This window comes from Podarcis tiliguerta, assembly GCF_965153285.1.
Source record: "Podarcis tiliguerta genome assembly, chromosome: 8".
In the NCBI taxonomy this organism is placed as follows: Eukaryota; Metazoa; Chordata; class Lepidosauria; order Squamata; family Lacertidae; genus Podarcis; species Podarcis tiliguerta.
Window position 1 is genome coordinate 82,789,022 of NC_139541.1, and position 17,818 is coordinate 82,806,839.

General features: G+C 51.5%; 1 protein-coding gene across 2 annotated transcripts in view; it reads left to right on the forward strand.

Annotated features, from left to right (window-relative positions):
* SIPA1L3 (signal induced proliferation associated 1 like 3) overlaps window positions 1–17,818 on the forward strand; it is a 115,022-nt gene that overhangs the window by 38,129 nt on the left and 59,075 nt on the right. For both annotated transcript variants that reach the window (XM_083454707.1, XM_083454708.1), the window contains exon 2: window positions 14,634–16,334. In XM_083454707.1, coding sequence (XP_083310833.1) covers window positions 14,939–16,334 — 1,396 coding nt within the window. In that variant the 5' untranslated portion in view covers window positions 14,634–14,938. The remainder of the gene's footprint in view (window positions 1–14,633; window positions 16,335–17,818) is intronic.

Here is a 17,818-nt window from a genome sequence, read left to right on the forward strand (position 1 = left end):
AGTTTGGCGCCTTATGAGTGCCAGGAGTATGGCAGCGTGTCCTCACAAGTCGAGGGACCCCCTTGGATATTGGTGGGTTCTTCTTCCTTGGAGGATTTTAAACTGCGGTGGCGGCATCACTCAGTTGGTTAGAGCGTGGTGTTGAGAATGCCAAGGTTGCGAGTTTGATTCCCATCTGGGGCAGCTGCGCTGTCCTGCATTTCAGCGGGTTGGACTAGATGATCCTTGGGGTCCCCTCTAACTCTGTGATTTAAAGGAGCATGCTGTTGAGCTGCTGAATTTGAGGGTGGGAGGTGTGTGTGTGTGTGTGTGTTGGGGGTTTGGAGCCGGAAATCCAAACCGTAAGCTGCAGCCAAAGAAGGTCTGCATCTGTCATTGTGCCTAGCAGATGAACTCCGGGAAATGGAAGTCTCCCCTGTGGGCAAGAAAGCAGATGGGGAACAGTTTGGGTCTTAAGTGGCTGGCAATTAAACAGTTAATTACTCATTTTCCCCCAACCCTTGGGAAGGAGCAATTAACCATTTTCCTGCAGGCTGCTTGAGATCAAAATTGTCCCCCATCTGCTTTCTTGCCCAGAGGAGAGATTCCCTTGGGTGAGGAATCAGAGGGTGTGCCTGCCAGGAAAGGGTTAAGCATGCTCTCCCAAATGCTGCCCCTCTGAGAAACCACACACACACACACACACACTCCTTGCAACTAGAGTGTGCAGATAAATGATCACCAGACTACACTGGAGGGTTGTTGTATTCTGTACTCCCTCTCTCTGCCACTGCCTCCTTCCAGCCTGTAACATGGAATATATTTTCATTTCCAATGGCAGTTCACTCTTAAAAGAAAAAAAAAGTTTTATTTTAAAAAATTAAATAGCCCATTGCATCTTACATGAAATTTATTACCAGCTTGAGAAACACAAATGGAACTACAATCCCAATAGCAAAACAAAGATTTAAAACAACAATGGATTTTAAGTTTTAAAGTGCGATAGGCATATAAACACATAAAAACTTTAAAATAGACTGCCTTAGAGAAATGACCCAAAGTCGCCCGTGGATTCGGGTTTGGGAATTTTCTTAACAAACTAGATTGGATCCAGGGGTGGTCTGCGCCTACCGATCTGTGCACAGAACCTGGCAACAATCCGGGTCGTCTTGTGGTCTTTGCCTAAGAGGAGAAGATCAAATTTTTGCTTTACTGGGAGGTCAGCAAGCCTCGCCAGCAGGGGGTCAATGGTTTCTCTACATGCCTCATCGTAAAAGGGACATCTGAAAAAAAAAATGTGTTCAGGGCTTCCTATATCCCCCAATGGACGCGCAAATTCTCTGGTCATATGGGACTTTTTAAAAGGATTCTTCCAAGACCGGCAAGGGCAGAGTCGAGCTTCTGGCAAGTGTAAAAGCCCTTCTTGCATTTTTGGATACAAGAAAAAAGAGATATTCTGCTGGTGCAGCTATATACCGTATTTTTTGCTCCATAAGACGCACCTGACCATAGGATGCACGTAGTTTTTAGAGGAGGAAATCCATGTGCTTTTACCTCCCCCCCCCCCAGGCATCCTCCTTTATCTCTAGAGTCCCTTATCTCCCTCCTGATCCCTTGCTGCTCAGCGGCTTTGTTTCAACACCCCCTTCCCTCTTTCTAAAAAAAAAAAAAAAAAAAAAAGCACAACCTGCTTTTTGCCCCTGGGCAATTTGGCTCCAGGGACCTCGCATTTGCTCCATGCACAGGAGGGAGGAAAGGAAAGGAAAAAGAGAGAGGGTGAAAAGAAAACGGGGGGGGGGGGGGAGATAAGAAGACTTCCGGACTTCCGGTTCTCTGTTAGCTAAATATAGTATTCACTCATTAACATTTGGGGGGACGCGGGTGGCGCTGTGGGTTAAAGCCTCAGCGCCTAGGGCTTGCCGATCAAAAGGTCGGCGGTTCGAATCCCCGCAGCGGGGTGCGCTCCCGTTGTTCGGTCCCAGCGCCTGCCAACCTAGCAGTTCAAAAGCACCCCCAGGTGCAAGTAGATAAATAGGGACCGCTTACTAGCGGGAAGGTAAACGGCGTTCCGTCTGCTGCGCTGGCTCGCCAGATGCAGCTTGTCACGCTGGCCACGTGACCCGGAAGTGTCTCCGGACAGCGCTGGCCCCCGGCCTCTTTGAGTGAGATGGGCGCACAACCCTAGAGTCTGTCAAGACTGGCCCGTACGGGCAGGGGTACCTTTACCTTTACATTAACATCCAGCTATTCTGTAAGCCAACATTTATTTATTTTTCAATTTTCAAATCCAGATTTACCAAGTTCATTTTCCCTTTCGTGAAAAAGGTCCATAAGAGGGCAGGAGGATTTATTAAGAGCAAAAGAAGAGCCAGGGGCCCATCGAGTCCAGCATCCTGTTCTCACAGTGGGAGACCAGATGCCCATTATGGGAAAGCTGCAAGCAAGGTCTGAGTGCGAGAGCAACGCTCTCCCCTCCTCTGCTTTCCAGCAGCTTCTGGGATTCAGAAGCTGGAGGCTGTGGCTCAGCCTTCCTAGCTAGTAGATATTGACAGACGTCTTCTCATCTTCTTTTATAGCCAGCCAGGTCGGTGGCCATCGCTGCTTTATTCGTTGCTTCTTACCTAGAAGGTAGAATCACAAGTGTCGGAAGGGACCCCAGGGGCCATCTAGCCTGACCCCCTGCAATGAGGAGTAAAATGCAGGTCTGCAAGCAAGTTGCATTTGTGAGCCTGAATGCAGCATACTTGTGTGGGTGGCGGGGAAAGTAATCTCCTTTGAGAAAACAAACTCGAAGGCTTCTAACACAGAAAGATTGGAAATCTAAATCAAATATAAGCAATGGTATGAGCTCTTGTCGCTTCTTATAAGGTGTTACTGTGGGGTTTTGGGTTTTTTTGCAATTGCAAAGTTGTTGTTTTTTTAAAAAAGCAATTAATGTTTTATTTTAAATCTTTGCGACCCCGTCTGGGGACCCTTGGGGACCCGGTAATAAATCATCTTCATCTCAGTACAGTGGGGTGCAAGGAAACTGCAGTGGCTGTGGAATCGGGCTGTTGTTGTTGTTTTGCAAACCGTTCCAGCAAGCCAGGAGACCTGCCATTTCGCTGATTTCTTTAAGAAATCCGGGGAACTCTCCTTGCTGCAGGGGAAGCCTTTGAAAGCCCTCCTCTCATGGTGCTTGTCAAAGAACAGCACATCCAACGGATTGCAATGCCTGCCTGTACAGTCATACCTCGGGTTACAGAAGCTTCAGGTTGTGCGTGTTTTCGGGTTGTGCACTACGCCGAACCCGAAAGTACCGGAACGGGTTACTTCCGGGTTTCGGCACTCGTGCATGCATAAAAATGCTAAATTGCACTTTGCGCATTGTTATGGCAAAATCTGGGTGCGAGGCTGCTCTGCCACCCAGCTCGTCGGACTAAGTCCGCGGGTCCCTGCGGAGGAAAATGAGTTCAGCCGGAGACAGGAGCAAACTGCAGAAGATCCATGTTTATTGCGCAATAAGGTTCAAGGCGAGATTGAACAGCGAGGAAAGGGTGACATGAACTTTTGAAACTTCCCTCCATGTCCCAGAATACAGTGCAAAATACATCCCAGTTACATCATGAATACATTAAGAAGAGGTTGGGTTACACAGATTACATCATGAATATATTAAGAAGAGGTTGGGTTACACAGGATTAACATATGGAGGAGGGAGGGGGGAATATGCAGAGCTGGAGATATGCGTAGATAAGCACATCCTGAGTACCGGTGATGAGAAGACAATGGTCCATGTATAGTCTGCCACCTGGCATTGCCCAGAGGAAAGGCCAGGCAGAGTGATTTGACAGGATTAGGGTCTTAACACCTGGCTTGAGGGATTATGAAGGACAGGGAAGGTGTCATGGAGTTCTAGAGAAATTGAGCAAATTGGCACGATGATTTTCTATGATTTATAGATTTTAGTCCCTTCTGTCATTGGCAGTTGGAAATAAATGGATATATTGTAGCGAAGAAGGAGGTGAAGAAGACATGCCCCCCCCTTTCCGTATCAGCATGCACAGAAGCACTGAATCACAACCTGTGTGTGCGCAGACGCGGGGCTGCGGGTTGCAAAAGCTGCAGGTTGCGAACGTGCCTCCCGCACGGATCATGTTTGCAACCCGAGCGTCCACTGTATTTCAGAAAATTCCAGATACAGTGGTACCTCGGGTTAAGAACTTAATTCGTTCTGGAGGTCTGTTCTTAACCTGAAGCACCACTTTAGCTAATGGGGCCTCCTGCTGCTGCTGAATGATTTCTGTTCTCATCCTGAAGCAGAGTTCTTAACCCGAGGTACTATTTCTGGGTTAGCGGAGTCTGTAACCTGAAGCGTCTGTAACCTGAATCGTCTGTAACCTGAATTGTCTATAACCTGAGGTACCACTGTATACCTTCAAGTCCCCAGGTTGTCCTGCTCTGCCTGGGGGTTTCGCAGCTGCTTGCAAGGGGGCAGCCGCTGCCTCTGGGCTAATGAAGCCCAAATGCTCACCCAGCCCTTAGTTCAGGGCCTTTGGCTTCTGGGCTGTGAACTTTTGACTTGGAGAGGCCATTGTATATTTGTCCATTCCTTGAGTCCCACCCCCTTCCCCTCTGAGGCCTGGCCTGCCTGTGAGTCCATCTCTGAAAGACAGAGCCATTTCCTACACTTTCCTGATTAATTCAGCCTGTTTTAATTGCCTTTGGAGAAAGCTTGCATATTTCCGTGTTCCTGTTCCAGGCATTGCTGCTGCTGCTGCTGCCACTGCTTCTTGGCCATCTGACTCCGTGGCTGGGGAGGGAGGGGGGCACCTGTTCTCTGCTTTCCCCTGCAAGGGTCATTGTTTGAAGAATTGCTTAAATGGATGCTCCCTCCCTCCTTTCGTTCTGCCAGAAAAATCGACCCTGGCGAGCATTTCCAATAGGCAACCCATCCTTGCCCGAGTCCTCCATGGGCAGCTATGCATTGTATTTTTGCATTGTATATTGTATTTTTAATATTTAGTTGGAAGCCACCCAGAGTGTTTGGGGGAACCCAGCCAGATGGGCGGGGTATAAATAATTTAAAAATATTATTATTTGTTACTGTTATTTCCTCCTGAGAGCCAGTGTGGTGTAGTGGTTAAGAGCGATAGACTCGTAATCTGGGGAACCGGGTTCGCTTCCTCGCTCCTCCACATGCAGCTGCTGGGTGACCTTGGGCCAGTCACACTTCTCTGAAGTCTCTCAGCCCCACTCACCTCACAGGGTGTTTGTTGTTGGGGGAGGAAGGGAAAGGAGAATGTTAGCCGCTTTGAGACTCCCTAGGGTAGTGATAAAGTGGGATATCAAATCCAAACTCCTCTTCTTCTTCTCTTCTCCTGGGGTGTGCTTCAAATGGACCTTGTTGTGTGCGTTCTCCAAAGCCATGCCAAAAGAGAAAGACGACCCCAAGAGCCCCATTTTTCTTGCGGCATGCCTTTAATCTGAGGAGGGCAACTAGCACAGGTGGCTTGGCTAGCAAAGGGTGCCTTTGCTGAGGGTTTTTAAGCAGAATTCGGGCAGTTCTATGAGTCAGCCCTAAGCTACGTGGGTGGTTGCCAGCGTTTGAATTGCTGCTGCCACCTTGTTGGTGCGCTGACATGCGTTCTTGCGCTCCTTAACGCATGTCAGAGACCAGAAGCGACTGTGATTGAATTTTCCCGAAGCTGGCTGAGCTCCCAGCGACTGGCTGGCCAAAGGAGTTATAGGCCTGGGCCTGTGAAGCAGGTGCCCTTTTGAGATCATCAAACCGTCTTGTTGTGGCACCTTGAGAAGACTGGCAGATTTGTCGTGGGGGCACAACGCTTTGTCATCTCATGTCTCTTCTCCCCACCTCCACCCCATGCACATTTGGGTGCACATAACTGTAGGGGAAAATGCAAGCCCTGGCCCAAAATCTGGAATGCGAGAGGCGTGGCCTGCGGCATTGCTATGCAAAGCTCAGAAGGTCTCCACAACAACCGTTTCGTCCCGGCATGACTCTTGCTGAATGGCTTATTATTTGCAGGGTTTCTTACCCGCCCTTCTCTGGAAGGTCCCAGCGCGGGTGACGGCATTGTGGCCATGCAATTATAAGGAAATTAAAGAAGCAGAACCGTTTGCATGCAACTGTAAAAGCAGGTAAAATGCTTCTGGGCAGAAGCAGCACCTAATCGACTAACCCTAAAAAAGGAAAAGCCTTCGCTGTCCGTGGTCAGAGGGGTCTGGAGGCCTGTCTTCAGCATGCAGCAGAAGCTGTCTAAGGCAGATGGATTTCAGGGATGGGGGGAAAGCAGTGCTAGAAGCTTGGATGTACGGCACCAAATGGTTACTGTCCACCAAACCGGGGTTGTTGTTGTTTAGTCGTTTAGTCGTGTCCGACTCTTCGTGACCCCACGGACCAGAGCACGCCAGGCACTCCTGTCTTCTGCTGCCTCCCACAGATTGGTCAAACTCATGCTGGTAGCTTCGAGAACACTGTCCAACCATCTTGTCCTCTGTCGTCCTCTTCTCCTTGTGCCCTCCATCTTTCCCAACATCAGGGTCTTTTCCAGGGAGTCTTGTCTTCTCATGAGGTGGCCAAAGTATTGGAGCCTCAGCTTCACGATCTGTCCTTCCAGTGAACACTCAGGGCTGATTTCCTTCAGAATGGATAGGTTGGATCTTCTTACAGTCCATGGGACTCTCGAGAGTCTCCTCCAGCACCAGAATTCAAAAGCATCCATTCTTTGGCAATCAGCCTTCTTTATGGTCCAGCTCTCACTTCCATACATCACTACTGGGAAACCATAGCTTTAACTATACTGACCTTTGTTGGCAAGGTGATGTCTCTGCTTTTTAAGATGCTGTCTAGGTTTGTCATTGCTTTTCTCCCAAGAAGCAGGCGTGTTTTAATTTTGTGACTACTGTCACCATCTGCAGTGATCATGGAGCCCCAGAAAGTAAAATCTCTCACTGCCTCCATTTCTTCCCCTTCTATTTGCCAGGAGGTAATGGGCCCAGTGGCCATGATCTTCGTTTTTTTGATGTTGAGCTTCAGACCATATTTTGCGCTCTCCTCTTTCACCCTCATTAAAAGGTTCTTTAATTCCTCCTCACTTTCTGCCATCATTGTTGTGTCATCTGCATATCTGAGGTTGTTGATAATTCTTCCGACAATCTTAATTCTGGCTAGGGATTAATCCAGCCCCGCCTTTCGCATGATGAATTCTGCATATAAGTTAAATAAGCAGGGAGACAATATACAGCCTTGCCGTACCAGGGTTACCTTCGCCAAAATGGAGCACCTAGTTGCCATTTTTGGGACAGACGGCTTGAAAGTTGTATTTTTCAATACGGCTTTTGGTCCCTGAAATTCAGATAAAATCCAACAGATAGAATTCCACAGGATGTGGTCTGAGCTTGAGAAAACAGTCCAGGTCCAAGGATCCCCAGGATGTACCTCCAGATGGTGGAGACGTCAGGCGACAACCTGGGAGCTGAGCATCTTCACCTGGTCGCAGGTGGCAGATGGCCAGGTGCAAAATGAGGCATGCAGGCCACAGAGTGAGGCCTGGAGCTGGGCTGCTTGCTCCCTCCCGGCAGAGGCAGGCTGAGGAATCCTCCCGTTGCTGTATTATTTTTTTTTGGGGGGGGGAGAGCAGATGTGCTTTCCTGCCGAGTCCTGCCGTGCCTGAGGAGGCTTTGGGGTTGACAACTCCCGCGAATCCCCCAAATGAAATCAGACACTGCAATTTTCTTTGTGGGGCGGCCGCAAACGGATCAGCAGCCGGGGATGATTCTGCATGAAGGTTGTCGTCTTGAATTATCTCGGCTGCCCGCCTCCCTCTCTCCCTCCCGCCAGGGTCGCTTCGGTTAAAGCTGTTTCCCAGGGTGCCGCTGGCCTCCTAGCAAGCCGTTTCCCTTGTCCCCGGAAGAGGGTCCTGCGAAGGCTTCCTAGGGTGAGCCCCGGCGTGGGCGTCTTGAGTGGCTGCTTGCACCGGAGGTTCCCCTGATGGGCATCTGTGGCACAACATACAATCTTAAAATCGTTGGAAGGGACCTCATGGGTCGTCTAGTCCAACCCCCTGCAATGAAGGAATATGGGATTTAACCTGCAATCTTGGTGTCATTAGCACTACCCTCTAACTATGATGGATTGAGTTTCCTTAGATACTGCTTTCTCACCATGAACTGCACCCAAAGCGTTGCGTGGGTGCTCGGGACTCAACAGCCGACAGACTCGACAGGAAGTGGAACATGGTTTTAGTGCTTCTGTGCACGCACAACCGCTGAAACCCGGAAGCAAACCGTTCCGGTACTTCCAGGTTTTGGTGGTCTGCAACCCAAAAAAAAACGCAACCTGAAGCGTCTGTAACCCGAGGTATGACTGTAGTCAAAATGAACATTCTACCAAAAATGATTTTCCTGTTCCAAACCATTCCAATATTGGGAGGAATGAAACGCTTTAAAAGCTGGAGGAAAGACATTGCTAGATTTATTTGGAATGGAAGGAAACCAAGAACCCTACCAGAATTATAACTTTATCATGAAGGCATTGCCCTGCAGATGTCACTGTGCTTCAGCTTCCATCATCCCCGAGCATCTTGTCCTGCGGGGCTGATGAGACTTGTTGCCAGAGCACATCTGCAGCGCACCATGCTCCGAACCCCTGGCCTACAGGCTCCTGCTGTGTCTCTCAAGCAGGCAGGCTCTCCTTTGAACGGGGCTCCAAGACCTCGTGGCTCCCAGCTTTGTGCAGAGCCTTCGCACGTGGCTTGTGTTGGCCCCTGCAACACAGTCCATCGCGCAGGCAGGCTTTTGAGTTTGTGGCCAGCCTCAGGTGGAAGACACCTCTTGCCATCTGTTCGCCTGCCCCTTATACGGAGACCCAAGAGATCGCTTTCGGGAAACTTTGCCTGCAAAGGAAAGCAGGTTTAGCCTGCTGAAACAGTTCACGTCCTTCTGAGGGATGATAATAGCTTTGTGGTGCATACATTGACCGCAAGAAAAAGCCCAGGAAAAATGAGTTAGATAAAATCTCTGTAAGCTGTTTTGGTTCTCTGGAGGTCTAATTTGTAATTTAAACTCGCTGCTGCTTCTGGTATCTCATGCCCGGATGTCGGTTTGTCTCGTGCATGTCTGTTCTGCATTATTTCATCAATACTATTGCTACGAAGTTGTCATGGCCTTGGGCTAGAACAATAAAGCTATTGAATTGGACTGAAGCGGCTTGTGGGACCTGAACTTCCGGCAGCCCAGGGTTGTTCGCTCAGAGCACTGCGCCCTTGACAAATATGCAGCTTGGAAGCTGGTCAGGTTTTCTCCAAAGAGGCAGGCGGGGCCGTTGTGGAGTAGAGGCAGCCTCTTTGGAACAGCAAGTGCCCTTCCCGCTTAGGCAGTGAACTTCCCCTTCCTTGTGGATATTTGACCCTCTCTGGCCTTCAGAGAAGAGGCGAGGAAGAGGTAACATTATAAAATGGAGCAGAAAGGGGAAAGGTTTTCTTAGAATCATAGAATCATAGAGTTGGAAGAGACCACAAGGGCCATCGAGTCCAACCCCCTGCCAAGCAGGAAACACCATCAGAGCACTCCTGACATATGGTTGTCAAGCCTCTGCTTAAAGACCTCCAAAGAAGAAGACTCCACCACACTCCTTGGCAGCAAATTCCACTGTCAAACAGCTCTTACTGTCAGGAAGTTCTTCCTCATGTTTAGGTGGAATCTTCTTTCTTGTAGTTTGGATCCATTGCTCTGTGTCCGCCTCTCTGGAGCAGCAGAAAACAACCTTTCTCCCTCCTCCATGTGACATCCTTTTATATATTTGAACATGGCTATCATATCACCCCTTAACCTCCTCTTCTCCAGGCTAAACATGCCCAGCTCCCTTAGCCGTTCCTCATAAGGCATCGTTTCCAGGCCTTTGACCATTTTGGTTGCCCTCCTCTGGACACGTTCCAGTTTGTCAGTGTGCTTCTTGAACTGTGGTGCCCAGAACTGGACGCAGTACTCCAGGTGAGGTCTGACCAGAGCAGAATACAGTGGCACTATTACTTCCCTTGATCTAGATGCCATACTCCTATTGATGCAGCCCAGAATTGCATTGGCTTTTTTAGCTGCCGCATCACACTGTTGGCTCATGTCAAGTTTGTGGTCAACCAAGACTCCTCTCTTCCTCTCTCATAACGCCAGAACCCGTAGGCATCCCACGAAGCTGAATGTTGGGAGAGTCAGGACGGATTAAATAAAGAGTGTGTGTGTGCAGGCCAGACTCTGGAACTCCTTGCCACAGGAGGCAGCGATGGCCACTAACTTGGATAACTTGAAAAGAAGATCAGACAAGTTCATGGGGGAGAGGGCTGCAGATGGCTGCCAGCCATGATAAGGCCACCAACATAAAAGGTAAAGGGACCCCTGACCATTAGGTCCAGTTGTGACCGACTCTATTGGCCGAGGGAGCTGGCGTACAGCTTCCGGTGGCCAGCATGACTAAGCCGCTTCTGGCGAACCAGAGCAGCGCACGGAAACGCCATTTACCTTCCCGCCGGAGCGGTACCTATTGATCTACTTGCACTTTGACATGCTTTTGAACTGCTAGGTTGGCAGGAGCAGGGACCGAGAAACGGGAGCTCACCCCGTCATGGGGATTCGAACCGCCAACCTTCTGATCAGCAAGTCCTAGGCTCTGTGGATTAACCTGCGTTCCGTCACCAACATAGGTCGCTATAAAACAGGACTAGACAAATTTATGGAAGACAAGGCTATCAATGTCTGCTAGCCATGATAATAACTCTGCTGGCTACAGCTGCAAAGGCAGAACAATGTTTCTGATCACAGGCAACTGTCTGGCCCCTGGGAGAGCCACTGGACTAGATGTGGCCTCATCCTGCAGTCTCCTCTTATGATGCCGCTTGCCTGGGCCAACGTGGCAGAAGAGCTTCCTCTGCCCTCGTTGAACCCAGCAAGCCCCAGCAGGCCGAGAGGGAAGCTGGTTGAAGGCCGCCTCTACATGGCCTCGGGGCATCCCTGTGCCATGGAAGGAAACTCCCCACCTGCCAGGGTGACATCACCCTAGCTGCCTCTGCTTTGCCCTGGGTGCCCGAGGCAAGGGAGACACGGTGAGGCTGCCAAGGTGCCCTGTTCCCAGAGCCGGAAAAAGGGGCTTTTGTGGGGGGGGGGGGAGCATCCTTGCCAGCCCTGCCCTCTAAGAGCAGGCTGCTGCCATCACCGGAGACGCCACCTGGGTGGGGGGCTGGGGGAATAGAATTAAGAGGAGCACACACACCCCAGCACAGGGCTGGGGGTTTGGCTCTGTGAGGCCTCCTGCCATCCCCCCCCCCCAGCAGGTTGGTGGCAGGGTGTGAAAGTACAGATCTGTGTCTCCTCTGGGTAGGAGCCTCTTTCACCACCTGCTGGGATGAGGAACGTGGGCCGTACACCCCCAGCCTGACATTTCTAAAGAGCAGCTTGCATCTGTACGGGAAAGGGAGGCAGGGGCGCAGAAGGGGCGCAGTTGAGGATTTGCTTTGCGGGAAAGGTGTCCCCGGAGGGTTGCAGGCAGAACACAGGCGAAGGATGTAGCTCCACACACCCCTTTAAGAACCTAAGAAGATCTCGGCTCATCAGCCCAATGGTCCATCCAGCACAGGCTCCTGTTCTCACAGGGACTGTGGGGAAACATGCAAGGAGGATCTGAGTGCGAGAGCTCTCTCCTCTTCTGCAGTTTCCAGCAGCAGGGATTCAGAACCATGTGTGGCAGAGCCTAGCCCTCCTGGCTAGTATTTACAGGACCTCCTCTCCTGGTCTGCCCCGCGGAGGACCTTAAGGTCCATGAATAACATAGTTTACAGGTCCCAGACCCTAAGGAAGTTAGATTATCCTCCACCAGGGCCAGGGCCTTCTCAGTGGTGGCTCCGACCTGGTGGAATGCTCTGTCCCATGAGACCAGCGCCCTGCAGGATTTAACTTCCTTCCACAGGGCTATTCCACCTGGCTTGCCATTTGAACTTAGCCTGATCTTTTATTCCCCTTCCTTCCCTCCCTCCCTCTCCCCTTTTTATGAAGATTACCAGCTCTGGGATCCCACAGCTAATTTCCCCCTAATCTCCTCACCAGCCCAAATAGGATTAATGAATTTATTAGTAGTAGTAGTAGTAGCAGCCCTCTCCTCCCCCGTGAATTTGCCTAGTCTTTTTTCAAAGCCATCCAGGTTCCTGTGTCAGGGAGTTCCACATTCAACCAAGCACTGCGTGAATGTGTCCTTTCCTTTATCTTCTTGCTTATGGGGAAGGGGCGGTGTTTGGTGACAGCATCTCTAGGTGCAGGGAAGATTCCCTGCGTGAGACCCAGGAGGACTATTGATGTCAGCCAGTGCAGGCTGCCCTGAGCTTAGAGGACCAAAAGCCTGGCTCTGTGTGAAGTGCCAATTTACAGCTTTCCTGTGCAGGCTGGGCTTGTGGTTTCAGTCCAAGGCTTTGCAGGGGACTCCAGCCCCTGATGCTGCCAGCCCCACAGGCTCTCCCAGGCACATTCACAGAGGAGAGGGCTTTTTATGCCTCTAGATCCACGGGGATCGGCCCCACAACACCTGCTCACTATGGGCCCTACTAAAGTAAACAGTCTAATTGGTCAACGTCTAAAAGATATCGAGCATCAGAACAACCTGGCCACTATAAGGAAATTCTGCCCTTCATTTTCCACCTCTCCGTTTTGATTCTCTGGCCCCATATCTGCACAAACTTATTATCCCAAAATACAGGCGTGCTTTCACACTTGCAAAACTGGATGTTTTGCCATCTTGCGGTACTGGAGGGTCGATTCCAAAAGATTCTGCCTGAGAAGCGTATTTGCCCCTGTGGAGATGGCAGTACCGAAACAGCGGCACACGTCCTCCTGTCCTGTGCTCTCTACAAAGACCCGAGGAACGAGATCATCACCCCACTCGTACTAACCATCCCAGAGCGCTCAGCCACTGCCACAATGTCCTTTCTTCTATCAGATCAAAATGAGCAGATAACAGCAAAGTTTGCTAGGGTCATAGCAGGGGCAATCAGAATAAGGGCCACAAACTAATAATAATAATAATAATAATAATAATAATAATAATTTATTATTTGTACCCCGCCCATCTGGCTGGGTTTCCCCAGCCACTCTGGGCGGCTTCCATGGAAACCAAAAATACACTAAAATATCACAGATTAAAAACTTCCCTGAACAGGGCTGCCTTAAGATGTCTCCTGAATGTCAGGTAGTTGTTTATCGCTTTGACATCTGATGGGAGGGCATTCCACAGGGCGGGCGCCACTACCGAGAAGGCCCTCTGCCTGGTTCCCTGTAGCTTTGCTTCTCGCAGGGAGGGAACTGCCAGAAGGCCCTCGGCGCTGGACCTCAGTTTCCAGGCAGAACGATGGGGGTGGAGACGCTACTTCAGATATACCGGGCCGAGGCCGTTTAGGGCTGATTCAGGACTTTAAATTGTGCTCTTGTATCAAACTTCCTTTTCTGCGTATACTGTAGTATTTTATTGTTGCTATGGCCATTGGCTAATATGAATAAAGTTTTATCTAACTATCCACGGGGATAGTGGGGCATCTGGTTGGCTGCTGTGAGAACAGGGTGCTGGACTCAATGGGCCCCCTTGGGCCTGATCCAGCAGATCATTGTCTTGCGTTCTTAGGAGAGTGTGTGAAATGGTTGGGACATATTTCAGGCGCCCCAATAAGGTTTCTGAGATGGCGTGATGCTGCTGGACTCATCCGGCATCCGTGGACAATGACTCAACTGCAAAGAGCAGGAAAGAGCTCAAACCTCCTTTGGAGCTGCGGCCGCCCACACTCTGTCTGGACTTCTCCTGAGTCTGTGTTGCCGGGAACAGCAGAGGGGTGGGGTGGAGTGCGAGTCCCTCGTGGTCGTGGAGTTTGAGCTTGCCAGCGTGTGACTCCAACTAAACATGAGGAGGAACTTTCTGAGGATAGGAGCTGTTTGACGGAAGGGCGGACATCCTTGTGTTTCCGAGCACAATTCAAAGTGTTGGTGCTGACCTTTAAAGCCCTAAACGGCCTCGGCCCAGTAGACCTGAAGGAGCATCTCCACCCCCATCATTCTGCCCGGAAACTGAGGTCCAGCGCCGAGGGCCTTCTGGTGGTTCCCTCCCTGCGAGAAGCCAAGTTACAGGGAACTAGGCAGAGGGCCTTCTCGGTGGTGGCACCTGTCCTGTGGAATGCCCTCCCACCAGATGTCAAAGAGAAAAACAACTACCAGACTTTTAGAAGACATCTGAAGGCAGCCCTCTTTAGGGAAGCTTTTAATGTTTGATGCATTATGGTATTTTAATATTTTGTTGGAAGCCGCCCAGAGTGGCTGGGGAAGCCCAGCCAGATGGGCGGGGTATAAATAAATTATTATTATTATTATTATTATTATTATTATTATTATTATTATTATTATTGGAAGGTGGTGGACTCTCCTTCACCAGAGGCTTTTACACAGAGGTTGGATGGCTGCCTGTCAGGGATTCTTGACTTGTGTTTCCTGCAACGTATGGGGTTGGCTAGATGGCCCTTAGGGGTCCCTACCAACCCCACAATTCTATCTTTCTGTGAATCTGAAGCTGCTTGTCACATGAGCAGGGGCTCCCTCGCTAACCTCTCTTTCTTTTCTTCCCTCCTCTCCTGCAGGGATGGCCCAGAGTGAAACGTTCCCACGATTAGTGTCCCCGGATTAGCCTGGGGTTTGCCGGAAGAAGCTCTGACGGCCCTCCTCCCCAGCTGCCTCCTCCTGCAAATGCCGGGGCGCCTTGAGGATTGCTCGCCAGTGCGATGGCCGCAGGGGCCGGTCCCCCAGCAGGGAGCCCCAAGGGGGGCTCTCACGGGCTGGCGTCCCGTGGCACCGTGCCCCCCAGTCACGGCTGACGTCTGTGTTCCCCGATGGGGATGAGTGGCCCCTTCGAACAGGGAGTCGCAGTCCTCGCTTCCCTTGGACTATGACATCGTACCGGCCTGTTCACGAGAGCGGCGACGTGGGGGGCCCCGGATTGAAAGGCGGCGACTATTACTCCCCGGGGTTCTGGGCCCAGAATGGCTGTGCCGCGCAAGCAGAGGCGCCCGTTGCCTCGCGGCCAGCAACGGCCACCCCGGCCATGCCCAAAATGGGCGTGCGGGCCAGGATCGCCGACTGGCCCCCAAAGAGAGAAGGGCTGAAAGATCCCGCCACTGCCGCCAGCAGCACTTCGAGAGACCTGGAGACGCCGACCACGGGCTCCCGCGGCTTCCAGAATGGGGCCGCCTTCGCCGGGACGTCCCGGGGCTTCCAGCGCCTGGCCCGACGGCGCTCTAAGGACGCGGAGTTCCCTGACGGCTGGCCGCGGTCCCCGGCCCGGGGCTTCCTGCCCCTGCGGAACCGGAGCAGCAGCGAGGTCACGCTCAGTGAGTGTGACCCGCAAGAGGCGTTTGAGCCCCGGGGGGCTGGCGCCAAGCTGCCCATTTTCCGGGAGTACGGGAGCACCTCCTCCATCGACGTTCAAGGCGTCTCGGAGCAAAGCTTCTACGAAATGCTGGATGAGTTCCGCAGCGGAAAGGCAGCGCGGCGGAAGGAGCAGGCGGGGTCTTTCCGTGCGGCGCGGGGCAGCAGCAAAGCCGAGGCGCGGAGCGAGCAACAGGCTCTCTCCCTCCTGGGCGCAGACGAGTTCCCCCTGCAGCCCAAGGAGAAGTCCCGCAAGAAGGGACCCCGGGGCGATGCGGGCGGCGGGGACTCCATCTTCCGGAAGCTGCGGAGCGGCCGGGGGGACCCCGAAGGCGGCAAGGGTGGCCCTCCGGACCCCGAGGACGCAGGCGGGCGGCCCTGGCTGTGCCAGAAGAGATTCGCGCACTACGACGTCCAGAGCATGCTCTTCGACCTCAACGAGGTGGTGGCGCGGCGGGCCTACGTGGCGCAAAGGAGGAACACCGCCACGGGGGCCTCGGCCGCTTCGGCCGTCTCCTCCGCCTCGCGGGCCTGCGGCCCCCCGGAGCCTGCGGCGGCCCCCTTCCTCGGCTCCGAGGACCCGAACTTCAAAGAGCACCTGGGGCACGACCCCGGGGACAGCCGCAGCAACGGGCTCCTGCTCAGCTGCCCGCACTTCCGCAACGAGGTGGGCGGGGAGCGCGAGCGCGACGTCAGCTTCTCGCGGGCCTCGCCCGCCTCTCTCGGCTCTCCTGGCGGGGAGGCCGCGGGGGGCTGCCTGGCAGAGGCGTCCCCCGCCCCCTGCTGCACCAACGCCAGCGTCTCCGTCCTGGAGGTGCCCAAGGAGATGCAGCGCAACGTGGCGCGGCTGAAGCACTACAGCATTGAGCACGTCGACCTGGGCGCCCGCTACTACCAGGAGCACTTCTGCGGCAAAGGTGGGGTTGCCCTGGCAGGGTGGGCCAGGAGGGAGGGTCTTGCGCTGACCCTGGGGCAACCGGACATTGCTCAGGAATTTGCTTAGCTTCTTTCTTTGATGATGATGATGATGAGCTTCTTTATTTGATGATAATAACTCCTGGCAAAAGGCAATCAATTGCTCAGTAGGTGGAGCCCAGAATTGTAGGGCTGGAAGGGGCACCCAGGGGCCATTTAGTCCAACCCCCTGCAATGCAGGAATCTCAGCGAAAGCATCCCTGATGGATGGCCAGCCAACCTCTGCTTGGAAAACCTCCAGTTAAGGGGAGCCCACCACCTTCCAAGGGAGTCCGTCCCACTCTCTAACAGCTCTTGCCGCAAGGAAGTTCTTCCTTGGGCTTAGTTGGAATAATGATGATGATAATAATAATAATTTTATTATTTATACCCTGCCCACCCTGCTGGGTTTCCCCAGCTACTCTGAGTGGCTTCCAGCACATTAAAAATTGTAAAACGTTAAAGATTTCCCTATACAGGGTGGCCTTCATCATCATCATCATCATCATAATAATAATAATAACAACAACTTTTATTTATACACCGCCCTCCCCAGCTAAGGCCGGGCTCAGGGCAGCTATCAAGCAATAATAAAAACAAGTTGAATGGATACAACTTTAAAACAAGATTAAAATACAACATTGAAACAGTAAAATTAAAATGCAGCCTCAGAACAGGAGGAGAAAGGAAAAAAGAAAAATGTCTTCTAAAAGTGGATTTATGATGTATTTATGCGCAATGTTGAAAAGGCAGATATAGAAGCCAGGTACAACGGGATGTCTCTTCTCCAGGGGGTTGGACTAGATGACCCTTGGGGTTAATAATAATAATAATAATAATAATAATAATAATAATAATGTTTATTGATATGCTGCCCATCTGGGTGGGTTATCCCAGCCTCTCTGAGCAGCTTCCAACAGATTAAAAACTAAGCACAGTCAAACATGGAAAAACCTCCCTATCCAAGGCTGCCTTTGGATGTCTTCTAAAAGTCAGATAATTGTTTATTTCCTGGACAGCTCTAGAGTTCTGTGACCTTGGAAGTCAAGGGACTCTTCTTCCTTGGAGGTTTTTAAGGAAAATTTGGATGGCTCTCTTTAAGAATCCCTGAGAGCAGTGTTAGAAATTCAGATATATAAGCTAGGTGGCAACCGGCACCTTAAATCTAGGTTACGATTGCCACAACGCAAGGCCAGGGGGCTGGACTAGATGACCCCCAGGGTGCCTTCCAAAGCTACAGTTCTATGATCTCAGCGACATTGCTGGACTGTAGCTTGCTCTCGCAACAATTCACTTGGCCCAGTATTTTCACACGCAGTGAAAATGGAATTAACTTTGGGCTATGGCAGACGTTTTTAAACTATGATCCGATCTGATATTCTTAGCTAAAGAGCATTGCATGAAAAATATTGTTAGGCATTCCTACAAAAAGCATAAGGGTGGGGAA